The 27,255-nt window shown below is 38.2% G+C and overlaps 2 protein-coding genes across 6 annotated transcripts in view; both read left to right on the top strand.

Annotated features, from left to right (window-relative positions):
• LOC106163162 (sal-like protein 1) overlaps positions 1–14,206 on the top strand; it is a 45,289-nt gene extending 31,083 nt beyond the window's left edge. For 2 of the 3 annotated variants that reach the window (XM_013540675.2, XM_087012080.1), the window contains exons 3-4: positions 1,540–1,680; positions 6,519–14,206. In XM_013540675.2, the coding sequence (XP_013396129.2) occupies positions 1,540–1,680; positions 6,519–9,649 (3,272 nt within the window). In that variant the 3' untranslated portion in view covers positions 9,650–14,206. The remainder of the gene's footprint in view (positions 1–1,539; positions 1,681–6,518) is intronic. The other variant, XM_087012081.1, reaches the window with a different exon arrangement.
• A 1,426-nt stretch (positions 14,207–15,632) lies between these two features.
• Positions 15,633–26,844, top strand: LOC106180949 (uncharacterized). 3 transcript variants are annotated; one of them, XM_087012084.1, is made up of 9 exons: positions 15,633–15,775; positions 17,246–17,324; positions 18,286–20,161; positions 22,274–22,435; positions 22,715–22,903; positions 23,196–23,350; positions 24,187–24,378; positions 24,736–24,854; positions 25,307–26,844. In XM_087012084.1, exons 3-9 carry the CDS (start codon positions 18,298–18,300, stop codon positions 25,521–25,523), a joined length of 2,898 nt encoding a protein of 965 aa, XP_086868210.1. In that variant the 5' UTR covers positions 15,633–15,775; positions 17,246–17,324; positions 18,286–18,297; the 3' UTR covers positions 25,524–26,844. The 3 variants fall into 3 exon arrangements, with proteins under 3 accessions (XP_086868210.1, XP_013420586.3, XP_086868209.1); XM_013565132.3 differs by having other exon boundaries at positions 17,246–17,330; XM_087012083.1 differs by lacking the exon at positions 15,633–15,775 and adding an exon at positions 15,939–16,071 and having other exon boundaries at positions 17,246–17,330.
• The last annotated feature ends 411 nt before the right edge of the window (positions 26,845–27,255 follow it).

Genomic DNA, 27,255 nt, shown 5'->3' with positions numbered 1-27,255 from the left:
TTTACATTCTCTGTTTCTCATGTAAGCAGCAAACCTTGCTTGCAAACACTACAGACTAAATGAAAGAATAAAGGGAAGAAGATAAATCTATGAAGTCATATTTTTGCAATATTTCTGAATTTTTAGTAAACAAATGATCCTGGGACCTTGTTTTGAGACATGAGAAAATATTGGGAAACGATAGGGACTGTTACAGTTTAGTGATTTATCACTTGCCATAACACAAACAGCTTCACATACTTTGTTAGTGAAAAATGACCATTCATACTTGTATTTCTGCAATATGTCAATATTTAAAAAGAATGCTGGAGAAATAAAAAATCATCTTATTATTTATGAACAACAGAAACTTTGCTGGTGTACATCTTGGCTGGTGACCAATAGTGATTATTATTGTGCACCCAATGTTGAAAAAGCCAACAAATGATTCTTGGATTGCAGCATATTAGCAATATTTCTTAATTTGCTAGCTATAAAGCTTGTTATGTCTCGTAGACAGTGGCAGAAATAAAAATCAATTAATCTTGACCAGGCCATTAGGCACTGCTCAGATCACAGTCCACTCAGAACAACTGAAATCACTCTGCAGACATAAAAAAGTCAGATTTTACATAATAGATATAGACAAAATCCATTTTATGGTGTAGGTCATTCATGCCCATGCCCTACAGATGAATTTTTAAAAACCACTCATGGGCGTCCATGTTCCAAGACTTCATTTGGTGTATTTTGGCCCAGTTTAGATGCCTGTGGATGATTTTCTTGTATTTTTAGGCCCTAGGGCCCCTCAGGTCTCGGCTGACATGGCCCTATTGCCCTCTCTGATATTCAGGACTGTGCTGAGAATGGGTTTCGGGAAGCAATGGCAGAAGTAGATGAAATTGCACAACATTTATCAAACCTGCTCATACATCTTTAGTTTTATAGCAATTTAGAGACCCTTCCTTTGGAGAAGTCCCAGAAATATTTCCCGGATAAATCCATCTTCCTGGTTTTTATTCACATTTCATTTTCCAAGTAACCGTGAACTGTCCGCCTACAAGGTTTGCACTTGGATTAATTCGCTCATGCATCTGGGATATGATGGTGGATATAAAACTGATATGGGCTGGTGTGTTAGCATTCTGATACATGTTGGGGGAATTCGAGTCATGTTCAAATATCCTATGAGATGTAGTCGATATTAACATGTTCAGATGAACAATTTGTTCCTAATAAACCGTGCACTGCTAGGATTGTGACAAGAATTGCTGACCAGTATGACATGAAATATAATCATATGATCAATTTTGGCAAGGAGTCTTTGTTCTTTTATTATAAGTGTGAAAGAACTTAGCCAATTTAGAATTTATGTTTTGCATTATTAATTTGTTTTGTTTGTCTTTGTATGTCTGTCTTTGCTTTAAATATAGCCAAATTTCTCAAAGAATATGATATAAATTAACACTAAACTAAATTACAAGGATATTCCATTTTCATAATATCTGTTATTTTGATTATCATTATGATTCAAGTAATTCCATGTGCCTGTCTTTGCAGGTAAACCACCAAATGTCACCGTGGGCATGGAAAGGTCTCACTACGCAAGCGACGACCCATTTTTCAAACACAAGTGTCGTTTTTGTCACAAAGTTTTCGGCAGTGACAGCGCTCTGCAGATACACGTGCGCTCACACACAGGTACTGTCTTACATTTAGGAGACTTTAGGGAAGCTTGGGGGGGGGGGGGAGGGGAGGAGGCAAAGATATAACTACAGCCTACTTTTTGGGTCTTTTTCTTTTTTTTTTTTAGATTTGCTGAAAAAGTCAAAATTTATCTCAAATTTTTATTTCTGTGTAATTTGCCATAATTTTTAATTCAGAATTTTGCAATAGAAATGAAATCTCAAGATTAATAAAAACATACATCTGCTTGAATCTGCTGAGTGTCATTTGTCTTGAAGATGTGGCAGAGGAGGGGGTGGGGGTGGAGGTGGGGGGTGGGGTGATGGGGAGGTGGGAAATAGGACAGGCCCACCATTTATATCATTCTGAGAGGGACTGAAACTAGGAGCCACAAATGTGTGTAACAATGGGTGTGAGTTGTGATTACAGCTTTAAGTTTTTCTGTAATGGTGGATGTTGGGGAAACAGATAGTAGGTGTATCCTTGTCTCCCTGATGCAATTTTTTAATGGCGTAATGGGTGGTGGGTGTGGCATCTTATCTTTGGTACATATTTCAGGTCTTTGGGCAAAATTTATCTGCAAACAGAATGAATAAGAGGAATTCCAGACTCAAAAAATTAATCAGTTGTGATAGGTTTAGTCTTGAAGACAATCCCCATGTTTTGCTTGTATTCATTTCTTTGTCATTGGTTAACGAAGAAAACATACCAGGATTTTTATCATGCGACAAAATTCTTCCAAATGCAGAAATGACTCAAATTATTTCTTCTCCAGTTACCCAGATGCTACTTCAGCTTATTTTGATTTTTTTTTTTAGAAATAAAAAAAAAGTTGACAAAATGACAAAAAATAAGATGCACATGGGATATCAAGTTCTGGGGTGGCTCATAAAATGTGGAATTCATTTCAAAAGAACGTCTGTTAAAGTTCAGTGATTGTCTACAGTTTAAACAAATTGAAATTCTATGTGGATTTTGAAGAGATAGTTCCGCCCTTTGACTTTGGTCTGCTGGGCCATTCATTTAGGCATGCCTCAAATCTTTTTGTCATTAGAATTTTGATTTTGATGGTAACACCCAATATCCATCTTAAGGGCAGTTATGTACCTGGCACTTGACTTACGTACATTTGTAACATGAAATGCCGAGAATAAAAGAACAGCACATTTGAAAGACATAAGATTATATTGGAAGTAAATACGATTTTAATAGAGAACATAGAATAATCTGGTCTTGCTTAACATGCATATTCTGCATACATTCAACTTGATAGCTCATGATAGGCATGGGACGGATGGAGAAATGATGATTTAAAATGGTTAATTATCATGAACTAAATGTAAGGACAAATATCAGATGGTACTAGTATTGGACTACGTGCCTGTTTCTATAAAAGTATGCCTTTTTAATATGCTAAAAACATGTTGCACTTTACTAGAAACTTGTAGGTCACATTTAAGCGAAAGCATAACAAATTTCTGGCATTACAGTCTTCAATTCTAGAATGTTGAATATCTATTTAAGTAACCATTATCAGATTTAAATAAGTCTTATCTAAGCCCAGAATGTGAGCTGACAAATATGTCTTCCATCTAAGAAACATTAGGGATTTTAAAGGTGAAAAACCTTAACAATGTGACACAAAGTGCCTTTTATTTCAAGTCAACAAAATGCTTCTTTAAGTGAAATGATGTGATGACAGATGTTTTTAGATATAATATTAATTGTTCAAGAAATAAGGATAATTTCATATAGTAATATGCAGTAGTATATATATATATGTGAAAAAAATTCTGTGTAATAAAAAATAGTGTTGCTGGAGCAGGTGGTTTCTTATAATTCTTAGACACTTTGGATTAACTGAACAAATTTAACAAATCAGTCATTAAACTTTTAATTTTAAAGATATTGACCAAACAAGAAGAAGTTAAGTTATTGGGTTTAGAACTTTTGTTTAGATATTGACTTTGACTGTTTAAAAAACTTATTTAGTAGAATTGTGACTGAACTCCTCATAGCTGAAGAATTTGTTATGTCAAATATACATATATGTAAGCCAATGTTATATTTCTAGTTATACATTGTACGCTAAGGCACTTCTGTTTTTTTTTTTTTTTTGAAAAATAGAAAAAACCATCCATTTATACATTAAAAAATCTATTTCACTTGCATCTTTGAAAAATAAGGTTACATATGGACAATGCTGATAAAATGGCTGATCTGAGCTGTTAATACACAGACTGATTTTTATGGGGCTGTGATTTCCCATAGTGCTTTGTATAAATGGGCAATTTTCACTGTTAAATGGACATAGAAACCAAACTAACCTACCTTTTAGTGGAGGAAGTCGAGGGTGAATTGCCTATTGGCCAAGTGATTGTATAACATAGAAGAGCAACTCATAGATCAGGGAGATATCACACAAATATATTCTTCAAATAAAACAAAACTAGTATTGGCAAAAATCATGAATATGTTATTTATCAGTATGACAGAACAAAAAAATCATGACATAAATACAAAATTTTCTTTTTTCATAAAAAAACTAAACACTGAAAGAAGAGAAGAGAAAGTCATGATCTTTGCTGCCTTGTTTTAATATCTGGTCAAATGTTTGAAACATTTTTTGTCTATTTTATGATTTGTAACAAAGCATGCGGTGAATTGAACCATGTAAGCACTGATTTCAGGCAACAGGGATGTTACTGTTTATAAAATTACCACTTAAACTGGAATGAGAAGTGCACTCTCTCTCTCTCTCTTTTAAGTATATTTTTGATGATGTCATTTCTCAAATATATTTTTGCCTGACACTTCTTGCGAATGTTAACATTCTTGTTCTGCGCCTCTCATCTTAATGGCAAGAACCATATTTTGAGGTAGATTATCTGTTTTGGAGGTTAAGTAACAGTAGACTTCTTTTCAACTGAGGCAAGTCAGAAGTTGAAAATTCAACCTCAGTTGCTATTCTTTTAAATGTTGGAAGGAAGATTAGATTGGGGCAGGAGAAAGGAGCAGGTTGACATGCATTTGTTACACACATCAAACAAACACAAAAATGTTGAAAAGAAAAGATAGTAGTGTCTTCTGTGGAAGGAAATGAGTCATTTTTTTATTTGTTTGGTTTTAATGAGGTTTATTTCAGATGGAATATTTTCTGGAAACATGATAATGAAAACAGGAAAAAATTCAAAATGTTTGAAAAATAACACAGTGGTAAATTGACTTTACCTTGTAGAGAAATTGATGAAGTGGAAAGGGTTTGTAATACTGCGTTAATAGGTGAATCAGATGAGCAAACAATTTAAATGGGAAAATAAGAGGTATAGAAGGAGATGGTTAGTTTCAGAAAGAAAGGTCATGTTTAACAATACTGAGTTTTCTTAAACATTTTAGGCTTGGAGAAGATATGTAAGGATAAAGTGCCAAACCTAATATACTTATAAAATTAAAAAAAAAATAATAAAATGAAATAAAATAAAAATTGGTTGTTGATGTATATAAACTTTTCTTAGTTTTCTTAGTGTTATTATCCTTGAAGGATTAACCTCCTGAGAACTTTGATCAGAAACGAGCTCTCCATATAAATTCTCTACAGCTGGCTTTTCAGCCAACAATCTGATGAAAAATACGTAAGATCTAGCTTAATAACAGTGCGGAGAGATTATGAGTTATTCATAAGTTTGCACCATAAAATATTAACAAGAATTGTGACAAAGTTAGGGTTTTAATTAACACAGGAAAGCTATCTGTTATTATTTATGAACATATGATTGGCCAGGAAATCCCTTAAGGGAAATACAAGTAAGCAGAGGTTTGCCATGCTCATTCAGTGCTAAAATTTTGAGATTCATCTCTGTCAGTCAGGGCATGAAAAAAGTTGATATCCCACATGTACACTGCTATAATAAAGTAAGCTGATGCAAAGGCGGTCCAGCAGGCCCCAGGCAAGGATAGACTGTTATTTCTCACAGGTCTCTATTCCGTGTACTAAATGATTATTTTTGTGCAAATGTCGATATCAGATAATCTCAAGTGTTCAGGAAAAAAATCCTTCTATTTAGGAAAAAAAATGGAAGTAACTGGTCTGGTCAAAAGAGTGCAGAATTAATTTGTCTGTATTTGGAGAAGAAATTGTTTAATAAGAATCACTTCACTTGACAAATGTCCTGATGACAGAATTTGTCAAAAAGCTACAAGCAATTTGTCATACTGAGAAGGAATTATGATGATATCAACCCCTGTGTTGTTGAGAGTTTGAACTGTCTAGGGCCCTATAATAAATTGGCCATCACCACTGATATGGGAAATATGATGGCACAGCAGATTTATTGGCGATATTAGTTGTATATGAAGATAGTGATGGGTTGTATTGATTTTTGTCTGCCAGAGGGTATTGAGTCTAATTATTTCAACTGCTCGACAGCCCATCACACCCGAACGTACTTCACAGTTCCAAGCAGATGTTCTGTTTAAAAATCTATTTTCCGTGCTGATGTTTCATTTCATTGTTATACAAATATTGGGAGTATCGGTCCTGGGTTTTCTATTTATGGTTTCTTTTCTCAGAGGAAATGTTAAAAGTTTGAAGGGTTTTTGAAAATTAAGATTTTGTTTTCTTGAAGTTCTCTTTTTAAGAGGAACTGTAAAAAACAGTACAACTGTGCTGTGTTTGAAATGGAACTGTACAGCTATGCCAAGAATGAAAAGAACTTAATGATAAAATATTGATATTTAAGGAGGCTCGATTAAAAAATATCTATGTATTTAAATTGCAAGGGACCATGTGGATCTGTATAGAGTGTGACTCAAAATATAACATTGTATTTAAATCTTCTCTTTCTATATTTCAGGGGAGCGTCCATTCAAGTGTAATGTGTGTGGCAACAGGTTTTCTACCAAGGGCAACCTGAAGGTTCACTTCTCCCGCCACAAGGCCAGGTACCCACACATAAAGATGAATCCACACCCTGTTCCAGAATATCTTGATCGAGAGCCGAGTAAGCCAAGAGGCATGCTGCTGCCCTCTACACTTACCTCAGTGTCTGCGCCACCACATTTGTTGTCTCAACACAGCAGTAGTGACGATGGGACACCGCTGCCACCTACTTCAGTGCCACTTCAGGCTTCAGCATCGATGTCGACACAGTCATCGGCACCCTCAGCACCTCCCTCAACTTCTGCTGAGCCTCCTCCTGAAAGTCCCACACCATCGGAGCAAAAATCACAGGATACTGCGGCAGTTGTGGCACCTCCGGCGAAAGAAGAAGCCACCGTACCTCCATTGTCAACTGCCATATCAACCACTGATGCCGAAGTTCCAGCGCCATCTGGGCCCCCTGCTGTGAAGTGTAACACAAGCCCATTGGTCAGTCCCATACCGGCCACGCTGCCGCCATTTCCTCTGCCAGGGATGAAACCGGATCCAAGTTTCACTCCAGTGGTGGTTCCCCCAGACAAGGACCCTGTGGAATCCATGGAAGAATTCATGGAGATCACACCATCTGAGACGTCAAAACTACAGCGTCTGGTGGACAGCCTGGATAGGAAGGTGACTGACCCCAATCAATGTGCCATTTGTAACCGAGTGCTGAGCTGTAAGAGTGCTTTACAGATGCACTATCGGATCCACACCGGGGAGCGGCCATTCAAGTGTAAGATCTGTGGCCGTGCATTCACAACCAAGGGGAACCTGAAGACCCACATGGGTGTTCACCGTGTTAAGTCTCCCATGAGGTTGATGCACCAGTGCCCTGTGTGCCACAAGCAGTTTACCAATGTCTTGGTGCTACAACAGCATATTCGCATGCATACTGCAGGTATCTCCACCTCCATGCCGCATTACCCTCCACCCTTCCGCCGTGAGGACTCGCTGCCATATCGCCCCTTGTCTGCCATACCAATGTCTCACCTGCCTGAGCAGGGGTTGGACCTCAGGAAGGATATCAATTCACCTGAGAAAAAAGAAATCAGTGCAGCAGACAGGCGACTTGAAAATGATGAGCTCCATGAAGCCATGGACACAGATTCCCATCATTTGAATGGCAACACAGAACCTAGAGAAGATGCTGGGGATATGGATTCTGATGCTGAAGAGAGATCTGGCACCCCTGAGAAGCTCTCCCAAAACAGAACATCCCATGTGTCTGCCAGCTCGGGCAGTCCCCTTGCCTCGCCCTCTGGGTCAACCAATAGTGGGGAGATTCGCTACAACCTCACCCCCTTAGAGGAGATGCAAAAGGCGTACAGTGCGTATGCTGCAGCCCAGTTTGGTGGCCATTCACCCTGGTCACTGGGCATGCCGTATAGCACCTCTTCCATGATGAGTCCTCCCTCGGTCATCACCAGCCCCTACGGCTCCTACTCCATGTCCCTGGCTGCCTTGGAAGAGAGAGTCAATGCCATTGATAACAAAATACCCAGGCCACCAGGGGGAGACACAGGCAAAAAAGAAGTCACACCCACTGAGGAGGAGAATCTTGACCACCACCAGCCACAGCAGCAGCAACATCCCCTGAGAGATCACATCACATCTGCCCTGCAGAGAGAAAAAGATTATAAATACAACAACGATGAAGAGGAAAACCCTTCTGCCACGGACTCCGTGCGTCAGTTAGAACGGATGACACAGGAGATGGAGAAAAGAAATGAAAGTCAGTCTCCAAGTCCCAAACCTCCAGGCCCAAATGGGGAGATGTCGTCACCAGAGAGACCTGCATTCACTGATTCTGATGCAGACAGAAGTAGGAGTCCACCCATGGTTAAAGTTGGCCATACCTCCCACAGATCCCAGTCCCCGGCCGGCAGTGCCTGCTCTGTGGACAGTGCTGGGGATCTCTCCAATGCCTCCTCACAGGGTGGCCTCCCCTTTGATAATGCCAGCACCACCTGTAACATCTGCTACAAGACCTTTGCTTGTCGCAGCGCTTTAGGGATTCACTACAGAAGCCATACCAAAGAGAGACCCTTCAAGTGTGAGGCCTGCGACAAGAGGTTTTCTACCAAGGGGAACATGAGACAACACATGCTGACCCACAATGTATGTGACCTTTCATCCAAAGCACTTGCCAATAACAACAATATGGAGGAGCACGGTGTTGAAGTGACCAAAAAAGAGGGACACTTTTTGACGCCAAGTAAAGAAGAAAATAAACCAAGAACAGAGGAGGCCATCAAGACACACCATCACACGTCGGCAGAGAGTCGACCGCCTGAGTCCTCCAGACCACGTCAGTTGAACAAGCACCAATGCTCGGTGTGCTACAAACAGTTCTCCAGCGCCAGTGCTCTTCAGATCCACTTTCGCACCCATACTGGAGACAAGCCTTTCAAGTGTACTGTCTGTGGCAAGGCTTTCACGACAAAAGGGAACCTCAAGGTTCACATGGGGACACACATGTGGAACAACAGCCCATCTAGAAGAGGACGGCGCATGTCTGTAGAGAACCCATTGGCTCTGAGTATGAATCACAAGGAGGCAGAGTACTTGGGGAGCTTTTCGCATCGATCACCTAACGATATTTACTTTCAGTATCCACCCTTTATGAATGGCCTGGCTTCTAAAATGAATGAGATCTCAGTTATACAAGGTCTCAATGGAAGTTTTGGTCCCCTCCCAAACCCCATGCTGATGAATGGCTACCTGCCGACCAGCTCAACAGCAGAGGCCTACATGAAAGCTAATGCCTACTTTCCCATTACCACCACTGCCTCTGTGGAACACCGTGACAGGTCCGTTTCTCCAGTGGCCTCTCCGCCATCACCTTCAAAATCAGTAAACAGCGAGAATGAGTCAAGAAAATCTTCCCCCGTTTCCCCTGCCCCTGATCGATCGCTAGACTCGCCTCGGAGTCAAACCTGGGTTTGGAAGACGACCTGCCACATCTGTAGTAAGATGTGCTCATCGCCAGGAGCTCTAGAACTTCACCTCAAGTCCCACTACGCCAGCTCCGCAGAGTCACCAAAGCCTATCGCAGCTTCTTAGGTAAAGCAGCGTTGATTATGTTTATGTTGTGGACCATATTATATTATATTATAAGACATACTTATGGCAAGGTAATGTATAGACAACGGGAGAATTTAATGTTTGGACAACAAGAGAATTGAAGTCTGTATTATGACCATAAAGAATGTTCTTTCTTTATATTTAATTTGTTTGTATAAAGGTGTATTATCTATAATCCAATATTCAACTTGTTAATTATTATTTACCAAATCAAACAGTATTTGATTGTGAATTTTGGCGTAATCTTGATACTTACTAACATTTATTATAGTTATTAGTATTATTGTTGATAGTTACTTTAATGGCTTTGTATGACTGAGGAATTTGAGAATCACTAAGTTCCCATATTTTTTCTTTGTAATCTTTCGTTACCTAAGACACACAACTAAAACGTTGTATGACAGCTGTTTTTTGATTGGTGTTTGTATCCAACCTTCAACTGACCCCGCCATCTTAAAAAGGAAAAAGAAGAAAAAAATTCAAACCATATTATTTGAACATTGCCAGAATTTATCAAAATGCCATGGGATCTCCATTCAGATATTTCGCTTTTGGAAAGTTAGATTAATTTCTATTCCTCCCAAGTTATTTTCACATAAACCTGAAAAGAATTTGATAAGATCATACTGTACTACTTAACGCCTGTGTTTATAATCAGCATGACTGAATGCATTTATCACATGAATATTTGCATTTACACTACTAGTACTTTATCATCCGATCACTTATTCCATAGATCTTATACACAAGACAGAAAAAGAACTGCAGTATAACTGTGCCAAAGTTTGTACATTAATGCTTTTTTTTTTTGCTGAAATTAATTTTCCTCTGCATAAAGCAGATGTCTGAGTGAAGCTTCCAAGGCAGAAGTTGGAATTTTGCTCACAAATTAGAAAGACATTCCAGAAGACATCAGTAACTAAGTCTAAAATGCCATCGTAGGAGTGACTTGAATGTTAAAGCTTTCAATGAACGCGTTTTGAATACAGCTAAGTTGACAGCATTGAGACTACATACCTTTTAAAAAAGCTTTTGTTAACAAAGTGGAGGTATGTTCTCAGAGATACCACGTATATATATCCTTAAAAATATATATTTGGGGTGTATGTTCTCTTGCTACAAAGATTGGCAGGACACGCTTCCTAGGATGAAAACGGTTCATTTGGCATGAAAGAAAAAGAAAGCTACCACATTAAGTGTGCCAGCAGTTTTCAGAAATTTCCAAAATTGATGTTGGCATCTATGTTTTTGTGATCACTATGTACACAGGAAATGACCGATGATGTTGGATCATATGACCAATTTGTCCGAATTTGATAGTTTGCTTATGACTTTTTACAGAAAGCTCTCTTTGTGATACAGAATTTCAGATATTTTTAGTTTGCTGTTGTCTGCACTTCCTCAAGTAGTAGTTGTCTTAAATTTAATCTTTGTGGAACAAGAGCTATATATATATATATGTGACTGAGGGTGAGATGAGGGGTGGATACACAGTCCATTTTATTCTTGTTTTAATAGTTTTTTAATGATATATATTTGTACTATTTTAATCTTGTTTGAATTAAGTTAAAATATTGGAAGTATGTGAGTTTTTTTTTTCTTCTTGACATGAACTAGGATGATTTTCTTTTCATTTTCCAATATTATATTTACACTGTTACTGGGCAAGCAAAGATTTTTTTGACAAAGTTTTTTTGCCCAGCAGGAATGATATTTTATGGGGAATTGAAGCAATTGATTTGTTAGATTAGAATTCATTGTGAAAGAATTTCATGTCTGTTTATAAAATCAAAACTCTATATACAATAATGTCAGCATATATTCAATAAGCTGTTCTTCAAATCCGAAGTTGTGATAACAAATTAAGGAGAATTCTTTTTTGTTCTTCATTGTGTACCAATATGTAGCTGCAGATGAATTTAAGCCAATTTTTAAAAATATCCAGCCATTATGTGGCAGGGACCGTGTAAGGACACATGCCATTTTGTTACCGGAGGAGCCTAGTTGTGATAATGAATTAGTTGAATTCTATTTAATTTCCATGTTTGCCAGAACAGGTGATGTATGAACCCAGGTGTAAAGAGATCAGAATTCATCCCCTACCTCCTAAATGGTACAAAGCCATGGTTGTGAATGCATATAGAGATGGGGATGAATTTTGATACACTTTTGGAGGCACTTGCCTCACTTCATCAAGGGATCTAAAACAAAAGAAATTTTTTCCCAAATCGTTGAAACTGATATCCGATATCCTTGGATGCAAGTTATGAATATTAATCCACACGCTTTGATTCCCAAGCGAGCCTTTTGGGGGAATATATCTCCCATTTGATAAAATGCTGGTTTATGCTTTTATATTGGAGCTATTCATGCATGTTCGGCGGAATTAGCATTTGAGGAATGGAGTGTCTAATGCAGGTGCTGTATTTTTCAAACCTAAGCACATAATGGGATGAGAAAAAATGGGCAAAGAAATATTGGATGACTTTCGCAATTAACTATAAAGTAGCTGTCAGAGCAGACGTTCAGACGCCTTTTGACTAGGAGGACATTGTTTCTGAGTTTGCTACACCGACCATTAATCAAAACCATTGACATTTATTTAAAAGTAGAGTTTTGAGGTAGATTTTGAAAATAAATCAAAATGTTTTACACGATAAGTGCTGTGCAAACTGTTGTAGGTGATTTGATAAGCAACCTCTTCTAAATATTTAGCCATAAAATTAGTGTTTTCCAATTTCATAGAGATGGAAATCAGTTCTGTGTATTATTTTTTTCTTTGAAAATTAATTGCTTTTATGTATCATTAAAAGCTTAAGGGTGGGTTGGAGGAACTTGCAGATTATTGCTGTTTTATGTTCAAATGTAAGATAATTCAAGTCCTCCACCCAGGGGTGATGTGGGAGTGTGTTAGAGGAGATGGATTACTGATTGTGCTCAGTTGGACTCTATGCAGAAAACTATACCAAAGATTGGGGCAGGTTGATACAAGTTGATTCACAGAAAGGTGTTAGAATTAAGACATTCAAGGTAACATTATATATGGTCATTTTTTCCCCTTTTAATACAGATACATTGAAATGTGTGTCTTGATGTAATAGATTGAAAAGAAAATTACTTATTAAGTCAGTGTCCACAATACAGGTGCTTAGGAGGAGTCTTGCATTGCTATGCCACTGCAACATTGTAGGTTAGCATATTTGAATAGATATTGTGTGATGTGTTGTCTTTGTACTAGAGCAGTGATGTTATTGTGGCCTATTGTAGCAGGTGCAGTCACACAGTTGAAAACTATACACTGGCATAAACATTGCCAAAGTTGAATCAGAATGAATTTTTGAATGATTTTTTTTTTCCTTTGCCAAAATTGTTTCTTGGAATTGACAACTGCATATTTTGTGGTGCTCATAGATTTAATTATAGTAGTGATGTAATTAATCATTGTTACATAATTTTGTTCATTCCAGGCGCCACTTGTTTAGATAAGATTTAATAAGTGCATGTGGTGATTTTTAGTTAGGAGTCTCATTGTTTTTATTTTTTTGTGTTTAATTCATGACATGTTCCAAATGATTGTGATGTTGAGTTGCAATAGATATTTTGTTCTTGGAGAGAAAAAGATCAAACTCGAGAGAAGATCTTCATATTGACAAGCAGTGGAAAGCTTGTGTGGTACTTATATGCTGTGTAAGTTAGGTTAAGCTTAAGCTTGAAAATTGTGTAGAACCCCAGTAGAAACTGATCAGGAATAACTGTGTCATATATGATTAGAATAGAAATCTAGTTTGATATGTGCCACAGTGGAGCATAATCAGATGATCATGTTTGTAGTGCCAAAACAGTGCAAAGTATTCAAGTTTTGAAATTTAGGACCTGGTGCGAAGACGTTCCCAACTTTTAAGTTTCTGTCAACCAGGGCTCCGTATCTCGAAAGGTTCGCTATGTTGTGCACGTACGCAAGCGTCTCGATTCCATAACCTATTCTATTTCGAGATACCGAGCCCAGATTCAAAGCGTGTACCTCTTGCTCTCAAATCATTGTCTGTTTATTGGCAGTGTTTGAAAACTGTAGAAAAGAGCTTCATTCGAGTAGGTCTTAATTGATATTGTTGATTCATGTTGGCTGCAGGCTTGTAATGTGTGGCTGTAATGTGCATCAGTCTAAACAGTGTCACTGCTATATTACAATATTGTATCATTGTAACGTTTTTGTAATTAATGTCTGAGAACTAATCAAACCCAGGATTCGATGAAGAATATACACATATATATTAATATAGAGAAAAACATCTCACCTTTGATTTTCACTGCATTAAAAGTGTATTGCATTATTTTTGTATATAAAAATGTGGTGCGAGGGTGAGATGTTTTTTAACTAAAAGCAAGTTTTATTTATAATTCTGAAACAGTATCATGCCATAAGTAGTCACTGTATGAGTAGGTAAGCATTTCCACTAACAGCCGTGTAGAACTTATATGGGATCTTCATTTTGTCACTTCATCTATTTAAGGTACAATAAATTTATTTAAAACCTACATCATGCATTGTTGTTGTTTCTACTTTTTTTGTATGTATGGAAATCTAGGTTACATCCCTATACGTCCCCGCACCAATACTCCCCCACACCGGTACATCCTCGCACCAATACTCCCCCCACACCGATACTCCCCTGCAACATCGATGCGAGGAAGCAATCGTGTGGTGGGAGTAATGGTGTGCCTACATCGGCAATTTTACTGGGGATGTATCGATGCGGGGATCTATCAGTGTGGGGTCGTATCGGTGCGCATAATACACAAAAATTTACTAAGAGGGATTATTGGTGTGGGGGAGTGTCCGTGCGGGGGATTATCGACATGTCCCCGAAATCTATACACATTTCCAATTATAAATCACAAGAAGCTTCTATCCCTCCATTAGTTTGCCTATTCACAGCTGCTATATTAATTTTTAGAGTCTGTTACAATTCCAATTGTAAAATACCTGTTGTGGTTATTCAAAATAAACAAAGCACTATTAAGGGTGTCCTGCAAGTATTTCAATTTAAATTGCCTCACATATTTATCCTGGAAAGTGTACTTGTATATTCCCCAAATTTAGAAAATGAAGATGAAAATACATATGTAGCTTTGAAAATTGAACAAAATAGGAATTGACAGTGCTCTAGGAACAGGGTTAATGATGAAACTATATATAGGAGCCATGCATGAATTGGCCTGAACCAAAGGTAAAAGTTATGCCTCAATCCCACCCCACCACACCCAATCAAAAATAAGTTATGAGATAGAAATAATAATAATAATTATAGTAATAAATTTATTTTGAGTTTAAATCCATTATAACATGTTCAGAAGACTTCACATATCATGAAACAGTTACTTAAGAAATCGATTATAAGGAATAGATAAATAAAAAATTACAGAGCTTAACTACAAAAAAAATTTGAGAGTATTCTAGATAAAACATACAGATTCTCATATAAAAACACTTACACTACATAACAAAAATATGTTTGTTAAGAAAAAATAATCAATTCAAAATAAAGAAAAAAAAAAACAGCCTTGTTTGCACACGGAAAAAAATTATAAGTAGAACAGCCTAATTTCTTACAGTGTACAAATGCAATTACTATAAAATTTGTAAAATCAATTTAAAAGTCGATTAGTCAAAAAATTTCCTGAATACGTATAGAAGTTGAATACGTATAGAAAATACATAAAGAAGTTGTAAAAACAATATGAAAATTAATAATGTGATAAAATAATGTATACATCAATATTAAAAATTGGACAAGTAATATATAGGTTTTCCATACAGGAGTTCCCTTACAAAATAGTGAAGTCATGTTGGGCTTTCTTTGTGAGAAAAAAATACCGAAGATAACCTGTTAAAATGTTTGTTTTTTTTTCCAGATACAATTCTTTGGCTTGTTAGTAATACAGGACGAATTTATTGGTATTATAATGGCAAAACAACGCATTTGTTCATTGCGACAGGTGTGACAATTTTCCCACAATCCACCAGGTGGCGCATGCGCATGGTAAAAACCAAAAGCGTGGTCGCCATATTGGATTTCAACGCCCTCAAGTGTCGAGATAAAAAAGGTGAGTTTCAATTATATTTACAAAAACGTTTTCATACAAAAACGATGCAGAACATTACAAATTTGTTATGTGTAATAACAAATGAGAAAAATTCTGCCAAAACCAAACAATATTTGTGAGTTCTAAGCGGTTATTCAGCCCATTGTCTAAATGTCTCTCGTGCCTTTTCCCGGCGAAATCGACGAAGTATTGAACAGAAAACATGCAGCTATATTCATTTCCCTTGTGAAGTAGGCACTTAGCTAGCAATCGGTTAAAGCAAAGCCTTTGTCTACATCCCGAGAACAAAGAATAAGGTAATTTTGAGCGACGTTGTGCGCAAAAAAATGAAGAAACCGAGAGCTCGACTTCCCGACCATCCTTGACAAGTGACCGTTGCTTCTAAACCAGGTGGCGCTCGAATTGACCGCAGACTGGGGCGCTCCAAGTGTCAGTTTCCTTCAAATATCTCGTGCTGAGCTTCTGCTAAGCCCATAACAAAATATATCAAGTACTTTTACTCCACAAATGAACAGAATTTGATGAAAATAAAAAGTTGCATAAATTATGCTGATTCAACAATGGCTGGTGCCGTGATGGCGGCCTTCGTGAACAGAATTGAGAAAGCCGCCCGTTGTACGATGTTTTGGGGCGACTGTGATGGGTATTAATATTTTCTCAAAATAATAACAAGCCAAATAGATTAATAGATTTTAATCTTTCTACATTGCTTTTGTAGGTTTTAAAAGTTTGACAGAAAAAATATCACTTATTTGTCAAATTTCAAAGAGAATTTTAAACCAGGGCCCAGGTTCATCAACACTGAATAGCGCTATCCTATGCATAACACTATCCACTGAATAAAATTGTTATTCTATATAGACAGTTGTCCTCAAGAAAACGGCCATTTTTAACCACTGTATAGCAACATCAGAAAGGAAAATATTTTTCAAACACTTGGAAAACGTTACATTATCCACAGGATAACTGTCCACCTCTGGATTTAAGGTTACGTTTTAAATATGATTTGTGGTGGAGAACATTTCCTTTGGCCTCAGTATTCTATTTGGAAAATTTTGTATACACTTCTCTTTACTACTGTAGTCATCTAAAAAGCAAATTAAAACTGATATATTCTGCAAGACATTCCATTTATTTAACAGCTTTTAAGGGCCTTGCTTCAATATCTTAACCTTAGCCTTTTTTTTTTTTTTTTTGCACTCTCATATTTGTGCAACTTTAACCTTTTGGTTGCTAAAATTTTAAGTAGACTTATGTACCTATATACCTAAATTTTTTTAATCGACTTTTAATTTTCATTTTCCACGTGTAGATCTTCTGTTTTCCCTGTATTCAAGTCCACAAAATCTCTTTTGAAAAATATTGATTATATTCAGTTGTTTGGAAACAATTATTTCATTTCGTTTCTCTTTAAAACTTAAAGTAACTATACCATCTAGATGTATCTTATTTTTCTTTTTATTTTATCAGGTGGATATCACCAAAGAAGTAGATGATTACTGACGGGCATTTACCAGCTACTAAATACAGCATACATTGATACCTTTTGGTAAAGGTTTGTATTTCGTCTGTATGTTATAAGAATGCATACAGTGACTTTTTTTTACACTACATCTGCAGTGTTTAGTTCTGTATTCAAACCACTTGCTTTTGTACAATGATATGCATTTAAGGGGTCATTAAGCTAAAAATGGGCATTTGATATATTTCTGTCTCATTTCTTACTAGATGTTCTCAGGTACTCTTACCTCTAACTATAAGCCATTAAGGATTGTTGCCATGCAATTGAGCTCACAGTGAATTAAGACTTGTTGTTGCCAAAAAGCTTGAGATATTTTTCATCAAGTTGTTGAAACCATTTGATGCTAAAAAGTCAAAGGTTATGTTTAGCATGAAGTTCTCTTCATGCATTGACCAAAAAATGTGCTTACTTTTCTGCAGATAAATTTTAGTTGAATATGCAAATTGAAAATATTAAAGAAAAACAAGAAGCAAACAACCCCCCCACCCCCCAAAAAAATCACATCTTCATATTTATGATATTAATGTTTAAAAATGATGTAAATATTTTTTAAAAAGTATTTATAAGAAGTTATAATGTAATCTGATGTAAGTTTGATAACAAAAACACATTTGTCGTGTTTTATTTCATCCACAGAACTCTTGAAGTCTTTTGCAGTTGTGAAGTTGAAATGACAGTCAATGACTGGGTTCCTGCACCTGGCTGGATCTAACAGGATTGATCCATCTCTGTGAGGTTTCTCACTAAAGGTCTTTCAGCTTAAGAGGCTCAGATGTCTGGCACGCCTACTGAAGTCGCTAAACAATAATTAATTACCTCTGAACAGCCTAACAGACATCTAAGGTGCTTAAGTTGATTGCAATTTAGCAAGAATCCTCCCTGAGATAGATCGATCCACAGTTAGAACGATGGGGCCTGGGAATGGTCAGAATGTTGTATATCTGTAGTATCATTTACAACCATGATGAATATTGTCATTCTTTTCCAGGGTGTTCACATCATGGATCCTGCTGCCTCAGACAGCCAAACAGCCCAGCAGGGCCAAACAAACCTGAGTGACATTCAAAACTACCTAGCCAGCTTCAACAAAGAGATATCAGACCACACCGGCCAGTCTTTTACTCAGAGCAGTGGGAATACAGCAGGGTTCTCTGTCCAAAACTTCCAGGGTACTGGATTCAACCAGTCCCAGCAATTCCCTACAGAGGTCAATGTTAGTTATTTCCAGGGGCAACAAGGGGGTTTCGCCCAGGGCACACAGTTTCAACAAGCAGGCGGAGATTTCCAAGGGTTCACTAGCTATGACTTCCAGTCTGCTGCAGGGGCTGCTGGGAACTCAGCAGGGGGTCCAATGCAAGGTCAAGGTCAGGGTGGACCACAGATAGTCCAGGTGTCAGGGGAGGCTGGGGCAGGAGGTCAGGGGGTGGTCACTGTCCCAGTCTCACAACAGCCAGGGGCCAGTGGGAGCTCGCCACTTTTGGGCACTGCTCAACAAGCACAAAATATAGTGACTGGTCAAACTTTGGGACAGTCCCAAGGAGACAACTTGGTGTCGGATTCTGTTGTCCAGGCTCTGGCGTCTGTGGCAGCCAATGCCATACAAGTTCCAGGTGAAATGGGGAATACAAATTCCAGTGTTACTCCCCAGCTTGTGGCTATACAGAACACGGCTAATGCCTCTCAGCCACAGATCATTCCAGTGTCGGGTGCCCCTGGCGGAGACAACACCAGTCTTAACGCCCCGCAGGCAGGGTCCCTGCAGATGTTAGCTGATGTAACATCTGGACAACACAGCCAGCCCGCCGCTGCCACCAATGTCACACCTGTCACCTCCAGTGCTCAGCAGGCTAATGCCAATTCTGTCATGCTGAACACAGGGAATGCCTACCAGACCGTCACCATTGTCCCCTCTGAGAACAACCAGGGCGGTGAGATCAGTTATGTGTTGATAGTGTCCCAGCCAGGGGAGGAGAACAAGGACATGTCCGTCTACGACTTCAAGGAGGACAAAGGCGGGGAGATCCAGGAGGAGGAGAGCGAAGACCTCGGTGACGGGATGAGAAAGATCAAGATTTTACCCAAAAAACCGGGGCAGCAGTCCACCAGCGTGCTGATGTGCAACTACTGTAACTACACCAGTCCCAAGCGTTATCTCCTCACGCGGCACATGCGCTCTCACTCCGAGGAGCGTCCGCACAAGTGCAGCATCTGTGAGAGGGGATTCAAAACCATAGCATCCTTGCAGAACCACATCAATACCCACACTGGAGTGAGACCGCACAAGTGTAAAGAATGCGACGCAGCCTTTACTACTTCTGGTGAACTGGTCCGCCACGTACGCTACAGGCATTCGTTTATCAAGCCACACAAATGTCCAGAATGTGACTATGCAAGTGTTGAGTTGAGCAAGCTGAAGCGGCACATCCGCTCACACACTGGAGAGAGACCGTATCAGTGCCCCCACTGCACATATGCCAGCCCAGACACCTACAAACTGAAGCGCCATCTACGTATCCACACTGGAGAAAAACCATACGAGTGCGACATATGTCATGCTCGGTTCACCCAGAGCAACAGTCTTAAGGCCCATCGTCTAATTCACTCTGGTAGCAAGCCTATCTATCAATGTGAACTGTGTCCCACAACATGTGGGCGGAAGACCGATCTGAAAATACATGTGCAGAAACTCCACACCAGCGACAAGCCTCTGCCCTGCAAAAAGTGCCCAAAGTCGTTCCCAGATCGTTACTCCTATAAGCTGCACATGAAGACCCACGATGGAGAGAAGTGTTTCAAGTGCGATTTCTGTCCCTATGCAGCTCTGTCACAGAGGTTCCTGGAGACTCACATGCTGACTCACACAGGTAAGGGATACGCACATGGTACAAACATCATGCATACTTGGTACATACATGGCACTTGCATATATATGCTTTGAACGTACATGGTACACACATGATACACATGTAGGGGGTACATAATTGGTTCATATTTGGAACATTCCTGGGACCTTCTTATTTTTTATGAAGGCTCAGTTGAAGTTTTTGATACACAGTGGACTTTGCAAAACTCATCACCTTATAGCTCAAATGATCTTTTATCCCAAATTTTATGTGGTGTAAGCTGAAACTTGAGATAAATATCATCTAATCTGAATCATTACATAATTGGAACTGTAAATTTCCTTCTCCCAAATGGTTCTTAGTAATGCAATGATTAGTTCTTTTTTCAATTGCATTAAGAATGTTTAAAAGATTTGTAAAACTACCATGGTTTACACCATTTCTGTTACCAAATTTTAGCACAAGTTTTCATACCACCCAGTAGCAATGAGCTTTTAGCAATCTTGAACAAAAAATGGCATGAAATAAGGTGTATCATATTGTGCCTGCACTTGAAATAGGGCCATTTTGTGCAATATCATGATACTGAAACCTTTGCAAGGACTTAGTAAAAAATCTCCAAGTGTGCCTTGTACTACAGTATTTTATCTCTGGTCAGTGAATTGCAGCACTTTTTGAGCTTGCCCAGGTTAAAAGGTAGTGCAGCTCCATCTGTGTTTAAAAATTCACATATTTGTGGGTTTCTTATCTTATTAATGATTCACATTTATGTACAGGTAATAATAATTTCACTACATAGACTGGTACGAGTAAACAGATGGTCAGTTGGTGTGTAGTCCACATGACCACTCCCTAATTTTTGGCCACATTGTCATTACCAAGCAGGGTCAAAGGAGCATAAGTTTGGCCTGATGTCCTCTTTAAAATCCACACAGTACATTTATAATTTGAGATTTAGAAAAGTGCTTTCAGGTACCCAGTGTTTTTTTTTTCTTTGAAAAAAAAGCAGCCTCAGTAATTTTGCAAAATCATTTTTTTTTCTAAATTGTTTGACTAGGCATTTCATATGAAATCCTATCTTGTAGCAACTTATCATGTAAGTAGAAAGAAATGATGTATAATACCTAACCATTTTTATTGTATATTTTTTGTTTGAAGTCTGATACTACGTTTTTCTATTACCCCGTTCACACTACAGTTGCCAAAATGCGCATTTCTATAATTCGGATTTTTCGTAAGGAATCCGATTCGGTATTGGGTTCACACTCGCTAAGCGAATCCGAATCCCACGTTGAAAATTTCAGGTAAAACTTCCTGTTTTGAACACTCGCGCATGCGCCGCACAGGAAATCTTAAAATATCAACAAAAATTTGTGACGACAAATGCAACTCAAAAGACATTCCAGCATTCTTGAGAAGTATAAGGTGGCAAAATAAGTTTGTTTCCTCATGTTGTAGTGAGTGGTGACCGCCAAATACGTTTGGTGCAATCGCTAAAGTAATAAACCAGCGTTCATAGATATCCGCACTTATCTGCACACATGCGCAGTAAGATCTGTACAGGTGTCGATTCCGGTAAGTTATCCGGATCGCGCTTAGAAATCCACCTCGCTTGCAGGATTTTGAAAATGCGCATTTTCAAAATCCTCTTGCGTTCACACTACTGCATTTATTCGAATTGTGACCTAATTCGCAACTTATCCGGATAACTGAGCGTAGTGTGAACGGGGTATATGTGTTCTGTTGAAAAGCAGCCACTCTTTCCTTCTGCAGTTTACATTTATATAACCAGGCTTCAATTCCAATATTTCATATAAGCATATTCTCCGTTATGAAATGAACTTTTAGTTCACTGTTTCACTTTGTACAGATGTCAGAAGCAAGCACCATGTGTCTTTTCAAGATATTTATGATGTCAAAATGTGCCTTTAGGGTAGTGCACAGGTGATTTTCAAAGGAGAGATGAGAATTTTATCTGAAAAACACCCAACTTGATTGCCAGGCATCTAAAAATTAAAACTTCTGTACAAAATGTAAAAGACAGCATTGGGTTTACATAATATTTGACATTTTATGAACGACCCTTCAAACCAAATATACATTGTTGGTACTTAGTCTCTTGTAATGCTACAGGTGAGAAACCATTCGAGTGCGATGAATGTGACCAGTCATTCCGCCAGAAGCAGCTGTTGCGTCGCCACAAAAACCTCTACCACACTCCTGGCTACCAGCCGCCGCCGAAGAAAGATCTTATACATGATTGTCCTGAATGCCCCAAGGCTTTTGCTCACAAAGGTAGGCACGATTTTTTAGATTGACAGGTTGGGAGCATCCAACTAAATAGCCTGTTCTCTGTTGTAGTTTTAAATAACCTTTACCCACAAAAATCATTTTGACGAACTTGGGTATATATACTAGTATGGATTTTGTGCTAATCTGGGAATAATGCATTTAGTATTGTGTATTTCAATATGTCATGTACGTGGTCTGACTGTTTTTGACAACCAAGGAGTTGGAGCAATCTATGTAGAATCATATTTTCATTGGAATGAGCCCCACTGCTGTTTTGTCCAGGTAACCTAATGCGACACATGGTCCAACATGACCCCAACAACCCTGACTACCAGCAGGCCGCTGCTGATGCTGACGCCAACCCAGATGACGATGAGGAGGAGGAAGATATCTCTGTGGATACCCAGCAGATAGTCCAGGCCGTGGTTGAGGCCTACCATGAGGGGGTGCAGTCAGGAGCCATACATACAGGTAAACAGAAATCCAAGCTGTTTTGGTCTGTCCTTTCTGAAATTTTTGACTTTGTTATTTATGTCTGGTCTTTATTTATTTACTTATTTATTTGGTATTTAAGGGATAAATGTTAGACAAGTTCTTTTGAGAATTTCATCAGTTGTGTTTTGGAGGTATTATCCCTTTCAATTCCATTCAATATAATCGAAGGGGAGAAAATACATTTCTGCACACATTTGGCATGGTTAAACATGCGAGTTTCGTCAGTGGAGATTCAATAAATAAAATTGTTTACATGTTGAATTTTCAGACGATGAGGACGATTCTGCCCTTCCCCAGCAACAGTTAGACTTCCAGCAGACATCCCATCAGTTTGGTCGCCACCCAAACAAAAGAGGGCGCCCCAGGAAACACTCTGACCTCCAGATGGAGCTGCAGGACTCTGACGGCCAGGGAGGCCAACAGGTCAGTGTTATCAAGGTTCCGAGGAACACAAGATCTGCATTGTTTCATATAATTACTTTAAAAAAATGTTTTTGTTATTGTTTATGAAAATGTATGCATTTAAGGAAAGGGTAAGATGGATGATAAGTGATATTTAGAAGAGTTCTAAGGGGTCATTTAATTTTTTCATCATTTTCACAAATCTACTAACCATAAATGAATTAGAAGAGTACTGGAAAAAACCAAACTGGAAGTGCAAAACAGAATGCACGGGAAGAAGCATGCTGAGGCCTCTGTCCAATAGTGAAACACTTTTGGCTCTGAATGATGACGATGATGATGATGACTAACTATACTTTGGGGTGGGGTTAATGCCCTCTGTATGCTTTGGAAAAATAATAAAAATGATGAACTCCAGCCCCAGGGGTTTGCTGGCAAAGGTCATCTTTATTAGCTTCTCACCTCTGAGGGAGAGGCGGGTCTGGAAAAAAGACTCCTCTATGGACTTGAGAAAGTGATAAAATGGATGATCTCTTTGGATAATTACTATTTCAAAACATATCTTTGTTAAGTGTTTCTGAATATTAACGCCTTGGAGGCAGGGGTTAGATGGATTTTAAGTGATATTTACAGTTCTTTATGTTAGTTGAGGCCACTTAAGATTGGGTGTTTGGAAAATTATGGACACATTACATCAAATGTGAATAAATAAGTAAATGAATGAAATAAAGAAATGAAAAAAGTACATTGATCAAAAACTTGAATATTTACACACTTCATTCCAGTTGCTGTACGTATACTTTCTTTTCACCAATCATGAAAGTCAATACAATTGTTAATCCCGTCTCACCCTCCAGGTCATCCTGCTGCAGATCGACTCTGGTCATGTGATCCAGATGCAACCAGAGCAAGTCCAACAGCTGCGACTGGCAGACGTTGGCCTGAACCAGCACAGCCTGGAGGAGACAGAGACAGAGGAGGAGGAAGGGGAACCCCAGGCTTTAGACGCTGCCACTCCTGTGACCTCACCACAGAAAGATGGAGATCTGGTGAGGGAGAAAGTGAACAAAAAAATCTTAAAGATAGTGCCACTTGTTTTTCTTTTTTATTTTTTTAATGAGAAATCTATTTTTCTTTTTATCTTCAGAGGCATTTGTGGGAAAGCACTTTTTAAAAAATTCTTTGCACTTAAGATTTAAATGTTAAGATGATGACAGTTTTCTGAATAATATTTGCTGGTACTGTAGGTGTTGTTTTTGTTTTGTTTGCTGTTCTTAAAAGCAAAAGCGCACTTTGAATCGTTAAGGATATGTATATTTCATTTGTATGCAAAAAAAAAAATCTGCTCTCGGAATTGAATGGTATTATTATTTATTTATTTCATCTATTTCTTTATTTTGTTGCAGACTGTGACCCCTACTAGACGCAGTACACGTAGGAGCAGCAGTAGGCGGGGCACTGATGGGGAGGGAGAGATCTCAGAGGAAGTGTCACCTGAAGTGGACACACCCACCAGACAGACCAGGTAGGACAGGCTGTCAGGAGAAATCGTCCCATTGATTCTAATGGCATTTTTTAAAAGGGGGGGGGGGATATTCACCTGTTCTTAGAACGTGATGTGAAATATGAACAAAGTTCCATCAAACATCTGTGCAGAAAACACTTTAAGTCTGAAGAAATATTTTAAAAGTAGGATAAAGTATACTCTTGTAATCATGACATCTTTCAGAAACTGAAAAAGACTGAATAAATTTTTATGATAAATTAAATGAAATCAATAGCAAAGATTAAAGATTAATTCTTTTCCTCTCATATTCTTAGACAGAACATGAATAAAGTTCAAATCAGCAGTCAAAAGATATATATCTGTGATGAATTGTTTGGGTAAAGGACAATCTCTTGCAGACTGGAAAATGGGGGATAAAATAACCAGGTCAGCTATAGTACACTGTAGTATGTTTACACACGTATTTCCAGGAGTGCCAGGAAGAGGACTGCCTCGGGAACACCTGAGGATGGGGGGACACCTGCCAAGAGACAAGCCGGTCCCCAGGGGACACCCAGGAGAGGGCGGGGCAAGGGGGACAACCCAGGTGAGGATGAAAAGAAACGTGAAGAACAGAAGAAGAAGGACATTGAGACGTGTTTTGGATTTGACATAGAGGGCGGAAACCAAGACAATCCACAGCAATAGCTACCCATTGCCTCTCCCAAGTGAACATTGACATTATTAAGAAAAAGAATTTAAAACTGTGAAAGAGACAGTTTATATTGATAGAATATTAATACAAAAATATTGAAAATATTGAAAGAAGGATGTGGGAATCAAGCTTTCATGATGATATGACAGTCGTCTGAATGTGAAAGTTATCATTTTATTGTTGAAAAAGACAAATTTAAATTGCTGAAACTCAGTGAAAGAAATTGTTCAGATTTTGAATTTCTTTCACTGTAGCCTGAAGGCAGGATTGTGACATTTTCATCAAGACAGACCTGAAACTTTCATTTCACAGAAAATATTTTCACCTAGAAACAACATCAACAAATTCAAATAGGTACAAATGATACAAACAGTGCCCCCATTCACTGACAGTGGGGAAAAGATAAAACATTAGTTTGATGTAAAATATTATAAAAGACAGTGGAACCTTCCAGAAATAGATTGAGGATAATGCAACCATATACTTTGTACAGATGATAGAAAAATTAGACATTATAAATGTGTGTATAAAAGCAGTATATTATATTGTATATGTTATGTGCCACTGCAGTATTAGTGTTAGAATTCCATGTAAATATTGCCGTCATGTTACACGTTCATATGGGGAGGAATTGTTAAAATGCTAGGGCCCAACCCAGTGGCGTTACCAGACCCCTGTGGCTACATAACAACTTCTGCTGTAATTGTTCATTGAGCAGTGGAATATGAAGTCTCATCAGTGGAACTCTAAGCGAGATTTTAGGATTTTATTATCCAACATTGGGAATATGGAATTATGAATAACAGTGGTATAGTGTTGCCATGGCAACATCCAGTAATGACGTAGGTGTTCTTTTCACATCGAACTAGACCAGTAAATATGCCGCTTGGATTGAAAATGGCCATAGAAAGACCGTCACCAGCTTGTCTGCATTGATGACAATATTCAGCTTATTATTTAGGATTTGAATTATATAACATTTGCTTTATTTGTCCATTCATTCCTCGCATCTTTTCCATAAAGCATATACACATGCACTTGGCTATGGAGAGTCTTGAGTGCTGGAAGCTTGCAAGAGATAAGAGCAATTAGATGGCTATCCAAAGATTTACAAGTTGTAGAGATCATTAGAGTAGATTTGTGAAAGGAAAGACTGCTGAAAAATACTGGCCTTATGCGAATTTTGTAATTAAACAAGAAATACTTGGAAGTACCAGGGTGAATAAGAAAGGCTGCAGACGTGCTCTGAATCTCTGTTGTGCTTGACATTGAAAAGAATAAATTAATAAAACAAGTTGAATGATGAAAGATTGACTCCAGCTGGTCTCACGGTTTTAATTTGCAAAACGTTGGTTGAAAGTTTCGACTCGTCGATCTTCTGGGTTTGACGGTGTTTTTTTCTTGTAGCACAAAGAGAACATAACATAATAATTATTACAATGTCATTAATTTTTCGTTCTAAAAAGACTTCTGTTCTCCCTGAATTAATCGTCAAGTTTCCTTGCGCTCAAATCTGTCCCTTTGTCAAATCTTAAATTTATTTAATATACACTACATGGGTTGGCAAATCCCCCAAATGCTTTCCTCTGCCATCCACAGCGTCTTATTAAACCTTACATACACCTTAAAAACTATTTAACCCCTTTAATGAGTTTTTTTTTTTGTCTGGAGTGTACCTGATGTTGATACTTCCATAGGAGGTTAGGAAGATGGTTGCTAATTATA

Source organism: Lingula anatina, chromosome 4, assembly GCF_051362555.1.
Source record: "Lingula anatina isolate TDL-2025a chromosome 4, LinAna3.0, whole genome shotgun sequence".
NCBI lineage: Eukaryota > Metazoa > Brachiopoda > Lingulata > Lingulida > Lingulidae > Lingula > Lingula anatina.
Note: the sequence above shows the minus strand (reverse complement) of the source record. Positions and strands in the feature narration are given on the sequence as shown.